We start from the raw sequence: 17605 nt of genomic DNA, 5'->3' as shown, positions 1-17605 counted from the left end.
ATCCAAGCCAGGATATCTTTATAGACATCTTTCACTTGCAAGTGATGGAATAATGGGCACCTTTATCCAATTTAAGGGGGAGGAGAACTAAAATCTGTTCATTAGTCAATGATAGACTGGTATAACACACCTGAAATCAGTTACTTCAATATATTGACAAAATTGAACCCCCCCCAAACCTCCCTTCTCTCTCTCTGCTACATTACTAATTTTCCTTGATTTTTCTGTGGGGAACTTCTGCAATGGACTTATTTCAAAAACAACTTAATATTGGGGGCAGTTTGTATTTTAGAAATTGCCAGACACTTCAGGTAGCAATTGACTAGTGTCCTGGTTTGGTGTCTTAACCTGATGTGTAATAGGCTGCTAGATTCCTAGAATCAGCTTTGTTCCAGGAAACAACAAGCACCAGCGATGTCCTCCCCCAAAGGGAAGAGGTAAAAGCCAAGACAATCAACCAGTGCTTTCACCCAAAGCTGCTTCACCTGAAATATTATCATTCACATAATATTATCTTCTTCTTCTTTGGCCTCCTTGTCTCAAGAGACAATGGGTAAGCGCCTAGAAGCGGTCAATGGTTTGTGGAGCAGCGCCTGGAGTGGCTATAAAGGCCAATTCTAGAGTGACAGACTCTTCCACAGGTGTTGCAGATAAAATTGGTTGTCGGGGCTGTTGCACAGTTGGCTTTCTCCTTGCACTTCTGTCTTTTTTCCTGCCAACTGCTAAGTCTCTTCGACTCGCCACTCTTTAGCCCCGCCTTTACGGCTGTCCGCCAGCTCTGGCGATCACTGGCAACTGACTCCCACGACTTGTGCTCAATGTCACAGGACTTCATGTCGCGTTTGCAGACGTCTTTAAAACGGAGACATGGACGGCCGGTGTGTCTGATACCAGTGACGCGCTCGCTGTACAATGCATCCTTGGGGATCCTGCCATCTTCCATGCGGCTCACATGGCCAAGCCATCTCAAGCGCCACTGGCTCAGTAGGGTGTATATGCTGGGGATGTTGGCCGCCTAGAGGACTTCTGTGTTGGAGATACGGTCCTGCCACCTGATGCCAAGGATTCTCCGGAGGCAGCGAAGATGGAATGAGTTGAGACGTCGCACTTGGCTGACATACGTTGTCCAGGCATCGCTGCCGTCGAGCAAGATACTGAGGACACAGGTTTGAAACACTTGGACTTTTGCGTTCCATGTCAGTGCGCCATTTTCCCACACCCTCTTGGCCAGTCTGGACATAGCAGCTGACGCCTTTCCCATGCACTTGTTGATTTCTGCATCGGGAGACAGGTTGCTGCTGATAATTGAGCCTAGGTAGGTGAACACTTGAACCACTTCCAGAGCATGGTCGCCGATATTGATGGATGGAGCATTTCTGACGTCCTGTCCCATGATGCTCGTTTTATTGAGGCTGATGGTTAGGCCAAGTTCGTTGCAGGCAGCCGCAGTCTTGTTGATGAGTCTCTGCAGACGCTCTTCTGTGTGAGATGTTAATGCAGCATCGTCAGCAAAGAGGAGTTCCCTGATGAGGACTTTCCGTACTTTGGCCTTCGCTCTAAGACGGGCAAGGTTGAACAACCTGCCCTCTGATCTTTGGTGGAGGAAAATTCCTTCTTCTGAATACTTGAATGCATGTGAGAGCAGCGTGAGAAGAAGATCTCAAACAGTGTAGGTGCGAGAACACAGCCCTGTTTCACGCCACTCAGGATAGGAAAGGGGTCTGATGAGGCACTGCTATGCTGAATTTTGCCTTTCATATTGTCATGGAATGAGGTAATGATACTTAGTAGCTTTGGTGGACATCCAATCTTTTCTAGTAGTCTGAAGAGACCACGTCTGCCGATGAGGTCAAAGGCTTTGGTGAGATCTATGAAAGCAACGTAGAGGGGCATCTGTTGTCCGCGGCATTTCTCCTGTAGCTAGCGAAGGGAGAACAGCATGTCAATGGTGGATCTCTCTGCTCAAAAGCCACACTGTGCCTCAGGGTAGACACGCTCAGCCAGCTTCTGGAGTCTGTTTAAAACGACTCGAGCAAAAACTTTCCCCACTATGCTGAGCAGGGAGATTCCAGGGTAGTTGTTGCAGTCACCACGGTCACCCTTGTTCTTATAGAGGGTGATGATATTGGCATCACGCATGTCCTGTGGTACTGCTCCCTCGTCCCAGCACAGGCAAAGCAGTTCATGGAATGCTGAGAGTATAGCAGGCTTGGCACTCTTGATTATTTCAGGGGTAATGCCATCCTTTCCAGGGGCTTTTCCACTGGCTAGAGAATCAATGGCATCACTGAGTTCCGATTTTGTTGGCTGTTCGTCCAGCTCATCCATGACTGGCAGAGACTGGGCTGCATTGCGGCCGGTATCAGTGACAACATTTTCCCTGGAGTACAGTTCTAGGTAGTGCTCCACCCAGCGGTCCATTTGCTTGCGTTAGTCAGTGATCGTTTCCCCTGATTTAGACTTGAGGGGGGGGGGGCGATCTTCTTGATGGTTGGCCCAGAAGCTCTCTTAATGCTATCATACATTCCTCTGATATTTCCGGTGTTGGAGGTCAGCTGAATACGACTGCATAGGTATTGCGAGTAGTCATTTGCACAGCACCTGGCTGTTCTTTGTGCAGTGCTTCTGGATACATTAAGTACTACGGATGTTAGCTCGCTGGAGGCTTTCTTGTATTTCAACAGTGCAGTGCGCTTAGCGGCTATGACAGGTTCCAGCTGTTCAAAGTGAGATTGAAACCAGTCTGCATTTCTGCTTCTCGCATTTGCCAAAGGTTGCTGAGTCATGGATGGCGTCTCTGATGTGGGCCCACTTCTTCTCTGCATCTCCTGCAGGAGTGTTTTGAAGGGCTCTTTCAAGTGAATTTAGAAACTTATGTAACAGCTGTGGATAAGACATTTTGTTAGTGTTGATGCGCGGGCGGCCCTTCTGCTTGGCCGTGATGCAGCTTCTTTGGTTTGAGTCTAACTTTGCTGCACAACAGGGAGTGGTCGGTGTCGCAGTCCGCACTGTGGAAGCTGCGTGTGGTTTGGACACTGTTTATAGAGGCTCGCCTTGTGATGATGAGGTCCAGCTGGTGCCACATAATATTATCAGAGTCACTGATTTAAGGTGATTGAAAAAGTCAAGTTCTATTTTCATTAAATAGGATTTTATCTGTATTTAGGGAGTTCCATTTCACAACTTCCACCCATTTAAAGTTAATGCCACTTGTTTATGGTGACTCAATAAATAAAATACCATTTTCATTACATGGGATTATGGAATGTTCTCAGACTTTTCTGACAATCAGCTTTATGCCTTTATTTTGATGGAATAAATGTCAGCTTAAAGTTCTGCATTTTAGACTTTGTGCACTTCCTTTCATCACTGGATAAAATGTGAATGGAGTCTTTGTTTGGCCTCTACTTTTCATGCACTGGGGAATGCAATAATTTTTGCAAGACCTTGCAAGGAAGTCCAGGAACAGTCATTATTGCACAGAGTTAATCATTATTCTTGATTCCACTCATTTTCCACAGAAGCTACATTTACAATTTTAGGTAAGATCTTCCTTGCTCTTTGAAGTTCATCCTCCACAGACCATTATCTCAAAATTCTGTGGGGAACCACAGGGCACTGTTCTTTGAGAATTCAAACATGCCAGTCTGATGAGATCCACTTGTTTCCCTAACTTTATAAATGTAATTCCTCTGGCCTTCTAGGTATGCTTGTACAAGAGACTGCATTTCATTCACCCAAACACTGAAGTGGATTATAATTGTAGCCCCTTTTTGCGACTATCCTGGATCAGGCATACTCCCCAGATGATCACTCTCACTCATGGTCGAGAAAGACAGATCTCACAAACACTTGAATAGGCCTGAAGAACTGATCTAATAGCCCCCATAGGTAAGGAACCAGCTGAGAATATTACCATTCTCCAGATAGCCTTTTTAACAAGTTTTAGCCAGATTACAATAACTTAGATATTGTAAGGGTTCGGGCATCTCTCCTCAATAAAGTACCTCCCCACTAAAGAGTGTACAGAGACAGGTTCTCGAGTTTGTGATACATTAGACTATATGAGACAATATATTTTCTAAATTATATAACAGTTTATTAAAGAACCAATCATGCAATACACATGTTATGGGAAGTCAATTGCAACATTAATAGTTAGAACCGTAGAACCATAGAAAAATTACGGCAAAGAAGGAGGCCATTCAGCCCGTTGTGTCCGTGCCGGCTGGAAAAAAACTAGCCGCCCAATCTAATCCCACCTTCCAGCACCTGGTCTGCAGCCTTGCCGGTTACAGCACTTCAGGTGCATGTCCAGGTACCTTTTAAAAGAATTGAGGATTTCTGCCTCCACCACCATTCCTGGCAGTGAATTCTAGACACCCACCACCATATAAGCACATAATTGTTCAGTTTACACTTAGTGTTTATAGTTTTGTCATGTTTAGGTTTCAAAGAATTTTGTATATTAATGCACTACCACACTACTTTTTTGATACAGTAAACCAGACTACATTGCCAATTAGTTAACATTTTAGGGTTTCAATCCCATGAACAGTACTGGGAATTTTTAAGTGGATACAAGATGTATTACAATCAGTTAAGCCTTCTAGATTGTCTCCTCAATGTTGCTTGCACCAATCTACTTTGTGTGCTTGATAATGCACTTACATTAAATCAAGCCTGCAGAAGCAGTACACTGCACATATGCAACAGGTCATATGACATGCAAATTTCAATAACTAGTGCCAAAATACTTTACATAATGAAATTTAGGCCTCAAACTAAAATCATGTGATGAACACACTGATGCCACCCTAGAATCTTCCTCAACCTAGGAAAAGGCTTATGCTGAATTCTAGCCATAATGAAAGGAATGCGCATACTGATTTCACATTTCATAAGCATAACCAAGTTTAAGCTGGTAATTGGTATGTTAAATAGTGAAAAAGTTATATCCCCCATCCTCCACTCATGCTTGACATTCCACCCATGCCATTCATCCTCATAGATCCTCGGCTTCCAGTTCCAAAGTAACTTCCATTCATTCCAGTTTGGCTAACATATGCATTCATGCTTGCTTGACTGCCATAAAATCCATATCCAGTGCTTATTTGCTGACTGTTAGGACTGCCATAGCTTGGACTTCCATAGCTTGATTGGCTTCTGACACCTGCCATTTGAGTAGCATAGGCACTGGCACTGCCTCCAGAGGTAGAGTTCAGGAAAAGTTCTATGCTGCAAATGGGCTTTGCCTTTTGACATAGCAGCCACAGCATCCTCATGGGTAGCAAACTCCACATCGGCTTCTCCTGTCACTCTATCATCAGATCCAATCTCTATGTGAACATGGACTGGGTTCAAAGGTGAGAAAAAATTACATATATCATTCTCTGTAGCCCGAAATGGCAGCCCTCTTATGACCTGCTGTACTCTGAAAGCTTGAATCACTGTTTCCATATCCTTGCCCAGAGATTCCCCGATCCCGTTCACATCCATGATCTGACCCATAGCCATACCCATCATTGTATCCATTGTAATCATCGTAACTTCCATAACTACCACCATACACTCCACGTCTCATCTTCTCATAAGATCCTCGATTAGGAATGCCATAAAGTCTCCCAGCCATTGGTCTGTCATAAGGACCTGGTCTTAGACCAGACACATTAATTTCCAGGGAGGATCATAATGGGTGCGCACCTCAGCCTGGCTGTTCTTGAAAATTTCAGAATACCTGTGCCCTATTCTTTCCTTGTGTTTCTTCAGAGCCTTTTCAGCTATATCCTGTGTGGCAAACTGCATAAAGGCTTCCCCCGTGCTCCTCCCCTGGTAGTCCATCGGCAATGATATCCCATTTGGCACGATTTCCAACCCTGTGAAAAACTATTATTTCTTCCTTGCTGCAACCAAACGGCAGTTCCCTAAGATGAATACAACCATCATTTGAGGAATCAGGGCTATTGGGGCCAGTGTGCTGCAAAACCCAGTCTATTTCAATGTTGTTAGATTTAAATACTTCTACATATCTATGTCCCATACTTCCTTTGTTTTTTTTCATTGCAATGTTGACATCATCTTCAGATTCCAGTTGAATGAATGCTTCCCCACTAGGTCAACCTTCTCTGGTATAGTAAAATGAATTACAGAAATCCCACGTTACAGTCAGAAAAAAAGTGCGAAACTTCCTCAGCAGCAGAAGACCAGGGTAATCCACGGACACGGACAACAAATCCAGCACTCTCTGAATTAGACATGACTCTTTTCAGGTGATAGTTTTTTTCCTTTTAAAAATCCGGGGAAAGATGGTTCAGACTCCGAGGAAACTCAAGTAAAGGCAAACTTCGATTTATAAAACGAACGACCGCAACGCATCCGTTAGCCCCCTAGTTCTAGGAAAAGAAGGAAAGTATAATCTTTTTCTAGTAGACAATCTAAGTTTTAAGCGTAAATATTGTGACAGTAAAATATTTGAGATATCCATCATTATTTAAATCAGCATTTATCTTAAATCCTCGAGTAGAAAGCTACAGAGTTTAGCAAGATATCTCTGTCCCGATTAAGGGGAAAACTATCATTGCTGCACCACAGTAGCAGGACCTGTACCATGAGAAATGCTGGAATGAATCCAACAAATCTAAAGATTCACTGTGTGGTTCCAATATTTATACTGTTTCTAAGCTGCACAACTAGTTTTTCTCTTGCAAGTAGGTTCGTCCCCTTTTATTTCCCAAATAAGGCAGTATAACCATTAATTTCTGGTTAAGATCCACCTTCTTTGATTTCTAAGAAAGGATCGGCCAACAGCAAGGTGGGAGCCTCTCATGATGTCAATTCCTTTAGTCCCATAACCGTGTTTCAAGATTATAATTCAGTTTCTTCGGTTTGGTCAGTTTTGTCAAAATTTCAGTTGACTGTAGTTTAGGGCTGTCTGCATAAAACCATCTTATCAACTATTACACTGGTAGCTTATGTGATCAGCTGCAAACTGTGTTATCAATGTTTTACTGTGTGGTGAGATTTGTGACTTTTAGGAGTGAATCCCTCTTTTCAGAAGCTGCCTCTATGCTCTAAGATGAGGCAAGCCATCACCATGCAGGCATGTCGAGGAATGCCTATGAACTTCTTTTAACCTTTAAGGATGCTTTTAATTTTTGAATCCCTAATTCATAGGAAAATAACTTTTAAACCTTATAACCCCTTATTATGGCTGCATTCCTTCACAACCCCACCAATTCCTCAAAACGTTTTGTAAACTGTTTAGTCCTATGCACGTCTAGTAGTGAATTTCTCTGAACAGTTGTTTGTTCTATTTAGTTGATAGCTAAATGCCACTGAATGACTTATATACAGCTAACCCTATTTGTAGAAAGGGAAATCATGTTTGACAAATTAGAGTTTTTTGAGGATGTAACTAGCAAGGTAACTTGTTCTCCTCGACTATAAGCGTCAAGAAACTGTGGTCATGGGACAAAGTGTTGCCCCTGATCACACTAACTAACACCCCACTGGAAGTGGTTAGAAAATTCTGCTAACTCTGATCTACGGTGACAATTTGTCCCTTGATGCAGAGCTCGATACACGCATAGGGAAAGCAGCTACCACCTTTGGGCCAACTTGCAAAACGCGAAAGGGATAAGCTTAAGACCTAGCTGATAGGTTATAAGACCTGTGTTCTCAACGTCTTGTTGTATGGCTGTGAAATGTGAGCGACTTACAGCTACAGAAAAAAAGCTCAATAATTTCCATCTTTGCTGTCTGCAGCACATTATGGGTATATCCTGGCAGGACAAAAATCACAAATGCAGCAGTCCCCTCAAAGGCAGAGCTCCAAAGTGAGTTGGCACTAATCAAACAAAGGCGACTTCTGTGGATCAGACATTTCCGAAGACCCAAGGATCTTCTATTTGGTGAGGTAGCTGGGGCTGGACGACCAGTGAGGCGCCCAAAGTTCCACTTCAAGGATTCTTACAAGAATGACATGAAGGCCCTAAATGTTGATTGTCGCACCTGGGAGTCAATAGCTGGCAGAAGAGGGAAATGGCGACACATCCTGTGGACTGGTGCATTAGCACGATGACCAGTTGCTACAGCAGCTTGGTAACAGGTAGCAATATCAAAAACAGCTCACAGCATCACTTGGCAGCCTCACGTGCGGCACTTGTGGCAGAACCTGCCTCTCGAGGATTGGCCTTCACAGCCATCAGCAAAGGGAAGACACCCCACCTAAATGGATTGTTTGCTGCATGTCCATCATCTCTCGTAGATGGAAGGATGCCAACCAACTTGCAAAGGAGATAAAGGGGAATTGGTGGATATAATATATTTGGGTTTTCAAAAAGCATTCAATAAGGTTGTTGCACAAGGTAAGGGCTCATGAAGTTGGGGGTAATATGTTTGCATGAGAAGAGGATTGGTTAAAGGCGGTTAGAGGACAGAAAACAGCGGTTAGGAATAAATGGTTCAATTTCAAGTTGGCAGGCTCATACTCGTGGGGTGCCTCAAGGATCAGTGCTGGGGCCTCAGGTATTTAGAATTAGAATTAGAACATTACAGCGCAGTACAGGCCCTTCGGCCCTCGATGTTGCGCCGACCTGTGAAACCATCTGACCCACACTATTCCATTTTCATCCATATGTCTATCCAATGACCACTTAAATGCCCTTAAAGTTGGCGAGTCTACGACTGTTGCAGGCAGGGCGCTCCACGCCCCTACTACTCTCTGAGTAAAGAAACTACCTCTAACATCTGTCCTATATCTGTCTCCCCTCAACTTAAAGCTATGTCCCCTCGTGTTTGCCATCACCATCCGAGGAAAAAGACTCTCACTATCCACCCTATCTAACCCTCTGATTATCTTATATGTCTCTATTAAGTCACCTCTCCTCCTCCTTCTCTCCAACGAAAACAACCTCAAGTCCCTCAGCCTTTCCTCGTAAGACCTTCCCTCCATACCAGGCAACATCCTAGTAAATCTCCTCTGCACCCTTTCCAAAGCTTCCACATCCTTCCTATAATGCGGAGACCAGAACTGCATGCAATACTCCAGGTGCGGCCTCACCAGAGTTTTGTACAGCTGCAGCATGACCTCGTGGCTCCGAAACTCGATCCCCCTACTAATAAAAGCTAACACACCATATGCCTTCTTAACAGCCCTATTAACCTGGGTAGCAACTTTCAGGGATTTATGTACCTGGACACCAAGATCTCTCTGTTCATCTACACTACCACGAATCTTCCCATTAGCCCAGTACTCTGCATTCCGGTTACTCCTTCCAAAGTGAATCACCTCACACTTTTCCGCATTAAACTCCATTTGCCATCTCTCAGCCCAGCTCTGCAGCCTATCTATGTCCCTCTGTACCCTACAACATCCTTCGGCACTATCCACAACTCCACCGACCTTCGTGTCATCCGCAAATTTACTAACCCACCCTTCTACACCCTCTTCCAGGTCATTTATAAAAATGACGAACAACAGTGGCCCCAAAACAGATCCTTGCGGTACACCACTAGTAACTAAACTCCAGGATGAACATTTGCCATCAATACAACCCTCTGTCTTCTTTCAGCTAGCCAATTTCTGATCCAAAGCTCTAAATCACCTTCAACCCCATACTTCCGTATTTTCTGCAATAGCCTACCGTGGGGAACCTTATCAAACGCCTTACTGAAATCCATATACACCACATCCACTGCTTTACCCTCATCCACCTGTTTGGTCACCTTCTCGAAAAACTCAATAAGGTTTGTGAGGCATGACCTACCCTTCACAAAACCGTGCTGACTATCGCTAATGAACTTATTCTTTTCAAGATGATTATAAACCCTGTCTCTTATAACCTTTTCCAACATTTTACCCACAATCTATATAAATGACTTAAACAAAAAGACTGAGTATAATTGTATCCAAGTTTGGTGGCAATAAAAGTTAGGTGGGAAAGTAAGTTATGAGGACACAAGGAGTCTGCAGAGGGATACAAATAGGTTAAGTGAGTGGGCAAGAAGATGGAAGATGGAATATAATCTGAGGAAATGTGAGCTTATTAACTTTGATAAGAAGACCGAAAAAGCAGAATATTTTTAAATGGTGAAAGAGTATTGAATGTTGGTGTTCAGATGGATTTGGGTGTCCTTGCATCAGCAACCTCTCCTGATTTTCATTCTCATTGAAGTCATGGAAATGAAAATTGGAAGAAACGTATAATGAATGGGTGATCTGATATTGCCTGTTTGACACTAACACCCAAAGTCAAATTCACCTCTAAGATATCCAAAGAAATGTGTCCAAAAAAAGGCAAATTGAAGGCTCAGGAAGGATATACTTGCCTTAGAGGTGCAATGAAGGTTCCCTAGATTGATTCCTGGATCAAGAGGGTTGTCCTTTGAGGAAAGATTGAGTAGAATGGGCCTATACTGTCTGGAGTTTAGAGGAGAGGTGATCTCATTGAAACATGTAAGATTCTGAGGGGTCTTGACAGGGTAGATGCTAAGAGGCTGTTTCCCCTGGCTGGTGAACCAGGAGGAGGGGGGCACAGGCTAGTCTTTGGACTGAAATGAGGAAAAATTTCTTCAGAGGATTATGAATCTTTGGAATTATTTACCCCAGAGGGTTGTGGATGCTCAGTCATTGTGTATGTTCAAGGCTGAGAGTAACAGACTTTTGGACTCTAAGGCAATCAAGGGATATAGAGATTGGGCGGCAACATGGAGTTGAGGTTAAGCTTAGCCATAATATTAAATGGCGGAGCAGGCTTGAGGGTACTCTTGCTCCAATATCTTTCATTCAGTTTGTCTAAAATTTGGAATTCAGCTCTTAGCATTTAATCTTTGGACACTTTAAGATTGGAGGTATTTGATGTTTTTGCAAACTATTTCCTATTTTTTTTAATCAAGTTCAGGATAAGTACAGATGAATCTGCAACAGGTAAAGCAAACAGTTCCTGAAGTCCTCTTCAAGCACCATGAGGATTTTACAGAGCTTCCCTGCCTGAGCAGGGTCTGAGGAATAATATTCTCCTACAGGAGACACCATTTGTGGAATTACACAGAAAGAAGAAAAATCTTGGAAACCTCAGTGGATTTACACTGCAGCAGACTCAAAAAGGATTTACAGGCATTTATATTCCAAGAGGAAAGTGACATTGAATATAGGGGAATGACTTTGGGCAGTTGTGTAAAATGTCTAATATTGGATCAGCAGCAACCTCTCCTGATTTTCACTCTCACTGAAGTCATGGAAATGAAAATTGGGAGAAACATATCATGAATGGGTGATCTGATATTGCCTGTTTGACACTAACACCCAAAGCCAAATTTACCTCTAAGATAGCCAAAGAAATATGTCCAAAAAAAGGCAAATTGAAGGCTCAAGTGGATATTTTCCTCCTGCTCTCTTGTTTTGACCCAAAATATTCAAAAATATCCTCAATATTAGATTGAGGCTTGGCTTGAACTGCCGAGAGTTAATCTGAATTCCCTAAATTTGAGTCATGCTTCATTCCAATGTGATGTGTTTACTTGATTTAGATGTACTGGGCTACAAGGTGGTTTTCAATGTTTCAAAAGAAGGATCAATTGTGCTGTTTAGACTTTGTACTAATTAATGTCTGTGAGGACAAACATTACTAAGCACAAAATCTGAAAAATAAACTTTTTTGAAGTAACTTGAGGGGTAACAATGCAGTTATAGAAAGTTTGTTCCAATGAAATATTTAATTCATATAATATCTAATCATGTCTATTTTATGTTGAATTCCATCACCGTCAGTCATTCTTACAACTAGAAGAAGCATCAGTAAAAAGATCAGAAAAAAATGTCTCACTAAATATTGCTATAGACCATGGTTGTCCAACTTTCTCGCATGGGGGGCCACATTACAATTTTTGCCTTACATAGTGGGCCGGTGAGGCAATTTTGGAACGAAAAGGCATTAAATACTTATCTTACTATTAATCAAAACAACAACAAATGTGCATTTTTGTGAAGAAGCTTTAAATGAGAAGACTAATTTATTGACTAACTTTCTCATCACTATGTTGGACACTGATTTAGTGCGACACATGGCATATTTTTGCTTGCCCAAGTAGTCAATGTTTCTCCACACACTTATTGTGGTGCGGAGTAGTCCAGATGGATGCCCATCTGTCAGGAGTGATCATGATAATTCTCTCTCCCTGTCTCCCTCTCTCTCCATGTTCCCCTTTCTGTGTTGTTCTCCCCCTTGTCATCCTCGCTGTGTCCCCCCCTCTTTCTCCCTCTCTCTCTCTGATCCCCCCATTCTCTCTGACAGTTGCAGGGAGCAGGAGCGCTCAGCACAACAGCTTTGCGGTTGGTCAGTTTTAAAAAAAATTGTGCTGAGTTTCACAGCTGACAGCTGCTGACATTGGGAAGAGCGGTTTCCCAACTTTAGACAGATTCAGGGTTTTACGGCTGCATTTAAAAAAAAGTCAGAAAACCCTGAATCTGTCCAAAGTTGGAAAACCACTATTACTGCTCTCATGCAGCAGCTGCCAGCTGTGAAAATGACTTGCAATTTTTTTTTTCAAAAAGCCTGTCTGAAAGAAGTGAATGGGTAATTTCTCATCTCTGAAATACATTTGCAGGACGGATGGAAACATTTGGTGGGCCAGGTCCTGGCCACTGGGCTGTATGTTGGACAACCTTTTTCTATTTTTACTATCATGTTGAGAATCAGCAAAAAAAGAGGCACGTGAGGAGTATATGCCAGGAGAACCCAGTCTAGTGGGTTTCCCAAGCAGAACATGATCAACAAACTGTTTTCACAGGAGCATTATTTTCTAAAATTCATTGTCATTGCCTCCTTATGAAGGATCTACTCAGAATGTAGAGTCAGGTTTCCACTGAAAAGGTGCTTGGTGGCCACTGGTAGAAAAGACAATTGTGCATTATCCATCTGCAGAAAATGGAATGGTTTTGTATGTGCAGGCACAAAGTTGATTGACAACCATACTGCTCAAAGCATTACCTTGTTTCTGGGCAAGGTGGACTCCCGCCAAAATCAGTTCACTGTTCTCCAATTGAGGAAACCATTAATGATAACAGGATATGGGAGGAAACTAGATGGAGCAGTCCGAGACAGAAGCTGAAAATACTGGGAACACTCAGCCGGTCACACTGCACCTGTGGAAAGTACAGAGGAGTTGGAGTTTTGGGTATGGATCCTTCATCTAATTCTGCTGTTATTTACCTCAAATTTGATCCAGGTTGAAAGGAAGAAATATCTGCTGCCTCAATGCAATTGTGTTCTTTGTATGTGCTTTATTATGAAGGATAAACACCATGTGGCTTGTAGGAGTTATAATGCTGTTGTTCAACTCAGAACTTTGGGCCATAGTTGCGAAGATCTTACTTAAAAGGCTTGCATTTGAAACAATGATTAAAGCAACTTCACTTCCTTACAAAAACATCTAGCTAAAACATAAGGAAGTTTGGTCATTCTGGCCCTAACTTTCATGTCCGTGGATGGACTGGGCGGAAAGATGAGGGGCAGGTACAACAGGACCAGCATCAGCTTGACTTTTAGAATCTGTCTCTAAAGGGATACATTCCTGGTCCTATTTGGCCCGGGTTGAAGAACTTGCAGAAATAGGTAGGAATTTAGCCTTTAAAAGCTGATCATTAAAACTTTTAAGAGGCTGCAGCTACTGAAGTGGTCGTAAATGGTCATTAAGACTTTTACATAGAAAGAAATAACATGGAAACTGGGTGTTTGTTCCAATGAGTCCATATTAGTGTTTATCCTCCCGAACACCAGTAATTCTAATTCCATGTGCCTGCCTTGTTCCCATATTCCTTTACATTATAAATCATAGGAAAACTTAACTTGCAGATTGCATATATGTTGTCTTAGATGTAGACCTGAAGATTGCAAGTGTCTTTTCCCTTATTCTATTTTTTTCTTTTCTTTAAGGTACTGACTTGTTCTGTGGTGTGATTCCACAGACACCTACCACATTCTAGTACCACATTAAGTCATTCATGTGTGAGTGGAGTGATTTTTCGTTACTGAACCAAGCAACAGCCACATGTGTACATTCCAGCAGGAACTACTGTACAGCAATCAGAAATGAAAACCCACAAAATCAATCCTAGTTCATGTAGCTCCCCACTCCAGCCTAGTACATCATTTTGTTTGCTACTGAAGCTAATTTAACTGCTTTAATAAGCAAATTAAAACCAGTTAAAATATGCTGAGCACGCACAATGTTGATCAATGAAGTAGAATTGAATTCTATAAAGATGACTTTTATATTGAAATTATAGCTATGTCATTCCATACAATTCGATAAGTCCTGTAAATTACCAATATAGTAAATTGCCTTTTAACCAAGTACTTAAAATGTTTCTTATACCTATCCTTGTTAGTTCTATTATTCTATTTCTAAACTCCTATTTTTGGTTGCATTTATTGGAGATTTTCTCCAATTTACTTCAACCACCCACTCTTCCTCCAGATCTCTTAACGGAAATGGTTATAAAAATAAAAAAGTCCTGCTTTGGAAGATTTTGAAATCCTATCTAGGTGAGCAGTAGAATGCTTCCTGTTCAAATGATATGTGCCAAGTTCCATGGTTGGCTATTCTAATTTAATCTAACATGAAAAGTTAGACAAAATGATTTGTTTCCCCCTGCAATGGTCTTGAACTCATATCTTTCAAGTTTTCTCTCTCATCGCCTCTTATGCCCTCCCAGAGCTCATTTTGTCTAGATCCACCTCCTGCTCCCTTGACCCTATTGCTACCAAACTGCCGATCACTTAATTTCTCTTGTTGGCCCCCACGTTAGCTGATATTGTTAACTGCTCCCCCTCCCTTTCAAATTTGTCATCACTCCTGATAAAACTCACCCTCGACTGCTCCGTTCTTGCAAACTCTAAACTCCCTTTTCAAGTCCTTGAGCATGTTGGCACCTTCCAAAACTGTGCCCACCTTTCCCGCAACTCCACGTTTCAGCCCCTTGATTCAGGTTTCCACCCTGATGGAACACTGAAAAGGCCTCATCAAATGACACAAATGATTACACTACATTACCCCTCCTTGTCCTTCTCAACCTGTGATCTGGTTCTGACACGGTGCACACTATCCTCCTCTAATGCCTTTCCATCGTGAAGCTCGGTGAGACTACTCTTGCCTCATCCCATTATCTATTCAGTTATAGCCAGAGAATCACCAACAATGGCTTTCTCTTCCTGCTCCCACACCATTACCTCTGATATCCATGAAGGATCTATTCGCCTCCTATTTCTTGTTTACATGCTGTCCCTGGTTGACACCATCTGAAAATATGTCAGGTTCAACATGTATACTGTTGACACCCAGCTCCACTTCACTACCATCTTCCTCGACCCCTCCACTGCTTCTGATTTGTTCCGAAGAAGGGTCACAGACCCGAAACATTAACTCTGCTTCTCTTTCCAAAGATGCTGCCAGACCTGCTGAGTGGTTCCAGCATTTCTTGTTTTTATTTCTGATCTGTCATGCTGCTTGTCCAACATCCAAAGAACAGTACAGCACAGGAACAGGCCATTCGGTCCTCCAAGCCTGCGCTGATCTAGATGCCTGCCTAAACTAAAACCTTCTGCACTTCTGGGGACCGTATCCCTCTATTCCCATCCTATTCATGTATTTCTCAAGATGCCTCTTAAACGTCGCTATCGTACCTGCTTCCACCACCTCCCCCGGCAGCAAGTTCCAGGCACTCATCACCCTCTGTGTAAAGAACTTGCCTCGCACATCCCCTCTAAACTTTGCCCCTCGCACCTTAAACCTATCTCCCCTAGTAGCTGACTCTTCCACCCTGGGAAAAGGCTTCTGACTATCCACACTGTCCATGCCGCTCATAACTTTGTAAACCTCTATCATGTCGCCCCTCCACCTCCGTCGTTCCAGTGAAAACAATCCCAGTTTATCCAACCCCTCCTCATAGCTAATGCCCTCCAGACCAGGCAACATCCTGGTAAACCTCTTCTGTATCCTCTCCAAAGCCTCCACATCCTACTGGTAGTGTGGCGACCAGAATTGCACGCAATATTCTAAGTGTGGCCTAACTAAAGTTATGGATGAGGACTGGATGAGGAGAAATTTCCTCCAATTAAATAGTGGGAAGACCAAAGCCATTGTCTTCGGCTTCTGCCACAAACTCCATTCCCCAGCCACCAACAGCATCCCTCCTCCCGGCCATGGTGAGGCTGAACCAGACTGTTTGAAATCTTGATGTTCTGTTTGACCCTGAGCTGAGTTTCTGATGCCATATCCTCTCCATCATCTGGACCGCCTACCTCCACCTCTAACTTCACTCATCACCCCCCACAGCCTCAGCTCATCTGCAACACTTCAGATGCTCTGATAAAGCTGTGAGGCCTTACAATATGCGCAGAAAAGTTTTTAATTATTAGGAGAATATGCTGCACAAAATTGACATGGACAGAGATATCACCATAGACTTGAATAAGGAGCAGCTGCCAACATGGAAACCGAGAGATGCACAGCAATAACAACCATTGGATCAACCACTGCAGTGAGGACTACCTACAGATATGTACAGGGATCTCATTGCCCAGCACTTCTAGTGAGCTCTAAAAACGCCCATTTTTTGCTTTCTGTTAGAGATTTTTACAATGAAGTGTCTGTTAGTTGCTTTACCTGTCTAGTTTTAGATAACTGCCAATTCTTTACAAACAAAAAGAATGATAAAACTACTAAATGGTATGTTCTCTGGCTTATGTTCATGCCTTACAACCCGAGATCTTTGTGCTGCTTGAATTCTGGTCATTTGAACGTTCCCGATTTTCTTCACTCCATCATTGGTGATTCTGCCGTTAGCTGCCTAGGTCTGAAGATCTTGAATTCCCTCCCTAAGCCTCTCTCCTCTCCTTTAAGACGCTCCTTAAAACATACCTTTTTGACCAATCTGCCCAAATATCCCCTTATGTGGCTCAGTGTCAAATTTTGTTCTATAATCTCATCTTTGAAATGCCTTGGGGCGTTTTACTATATTAAAGGTACTATGCAAATACAAGTAGTTGTTTCTCTCACTGGAATGAACAGTACATACCCCTTAAGTAAAAAGGCTTTATTAGGTTCAAACATAAATCATACAACGCTGATCTTTAAATTGTTCTACTCATTCCGGATTAATTCACCAAAATACGCAGTGATTGTCTTCAGTTTGTTATTGAGAAAATTCTGTTCAATTTCTACTTGTCCTCCTGCTCCAGCTAAGGATGCCACCTGCAAATAAATAAAAAATCAAGTAAGCATAAAAAGTTCTTCAAAATCCCAGTGTATATAGCACTCAAGTTGCAGGATAAAATTTCACAGCCTTATTTCAGGGTTTCTTTTCAAAGTTCATTTTTCCTCAGTCTGTAGCTGGTTCTTACCCCTAAAGAAAGGGAGGAAAGCCCAGAACAAAAAAAATCAAATCAGAGCAAGTTCAAATTTTTTTTGAGCGTTCTCATTAAAAAGTGGAAAATGGAGTCAAATTTTCTCAGGAGTAAGCATAGCCAAAGTTTTATGTATTCCCTTTTCAGGGTCGGGAGCCGCTGTCCTAGCTAATTATTTCTCTGAATTGCTACTGCAGTAC

The 17605-nt window shown here is 42.6% G+C and overlaps 1 protein-coding gene and 1 pseudogene across 5 annotated transcripts in view; both read right to left on the bottom strand.

Annotated features, from left to right (window-relative positions):
• Positions 1 to 4223: 4223 nt before the first annotated feature.
• On the bottom strand, positions 4224 to 13065 carry LOC137369582 (heterogeneous nuclear ribonucleoprotein H-like; annotated as a pseudogene).
• A 4015-nt stretch (positions 13066 to 17080) lies between these two features.
• tgs1 (trimethylguanosine synthase 1) overlaps positions 17081 to 17605 on the bottom strand; it is a 79280-nt gene continuing 78755 nt past the window's right edge. For 4 of the 5 annotated variants that reach the window (XM_068031851.1, XM_068031850.1, XM_068031849.1 and 1 more), the window contains one exon: positions 17081 to 17253. Coding sequence is in view for 3 of the 5 variants with exons in the window: in XM_068031850.1 (XP_067887951.1) it covers positions 17143 to 17253 (111 nt within the window). In the remaining 2 variants the exon portion in view is untranslated. The remainder of the gene's footprint in view (positions 17254 to 17605) is intronic. The other variant, XR_010975056.1, reaches the window with a different exon arrangement.

The sequence above is a fragment of the Heterodontus francisci genome, chromosome 5 (genome assembly GCF_036365525.1).
Source record: "Heterodontus francisci isolate sHetFra1 chromosome 5, sHetFra1.hap1, whole genome shotgun sequence".
Lineage (NCBI taxonomy): Eukaryota > Metazoa > Chordata > Chondrichthyes > Heterodontiformes > Heterodontidae > Heterodontus > Heterodontus francisci.
This window is presented reverse-complemented; position numbering and strand designations above follow the sequence as displayed.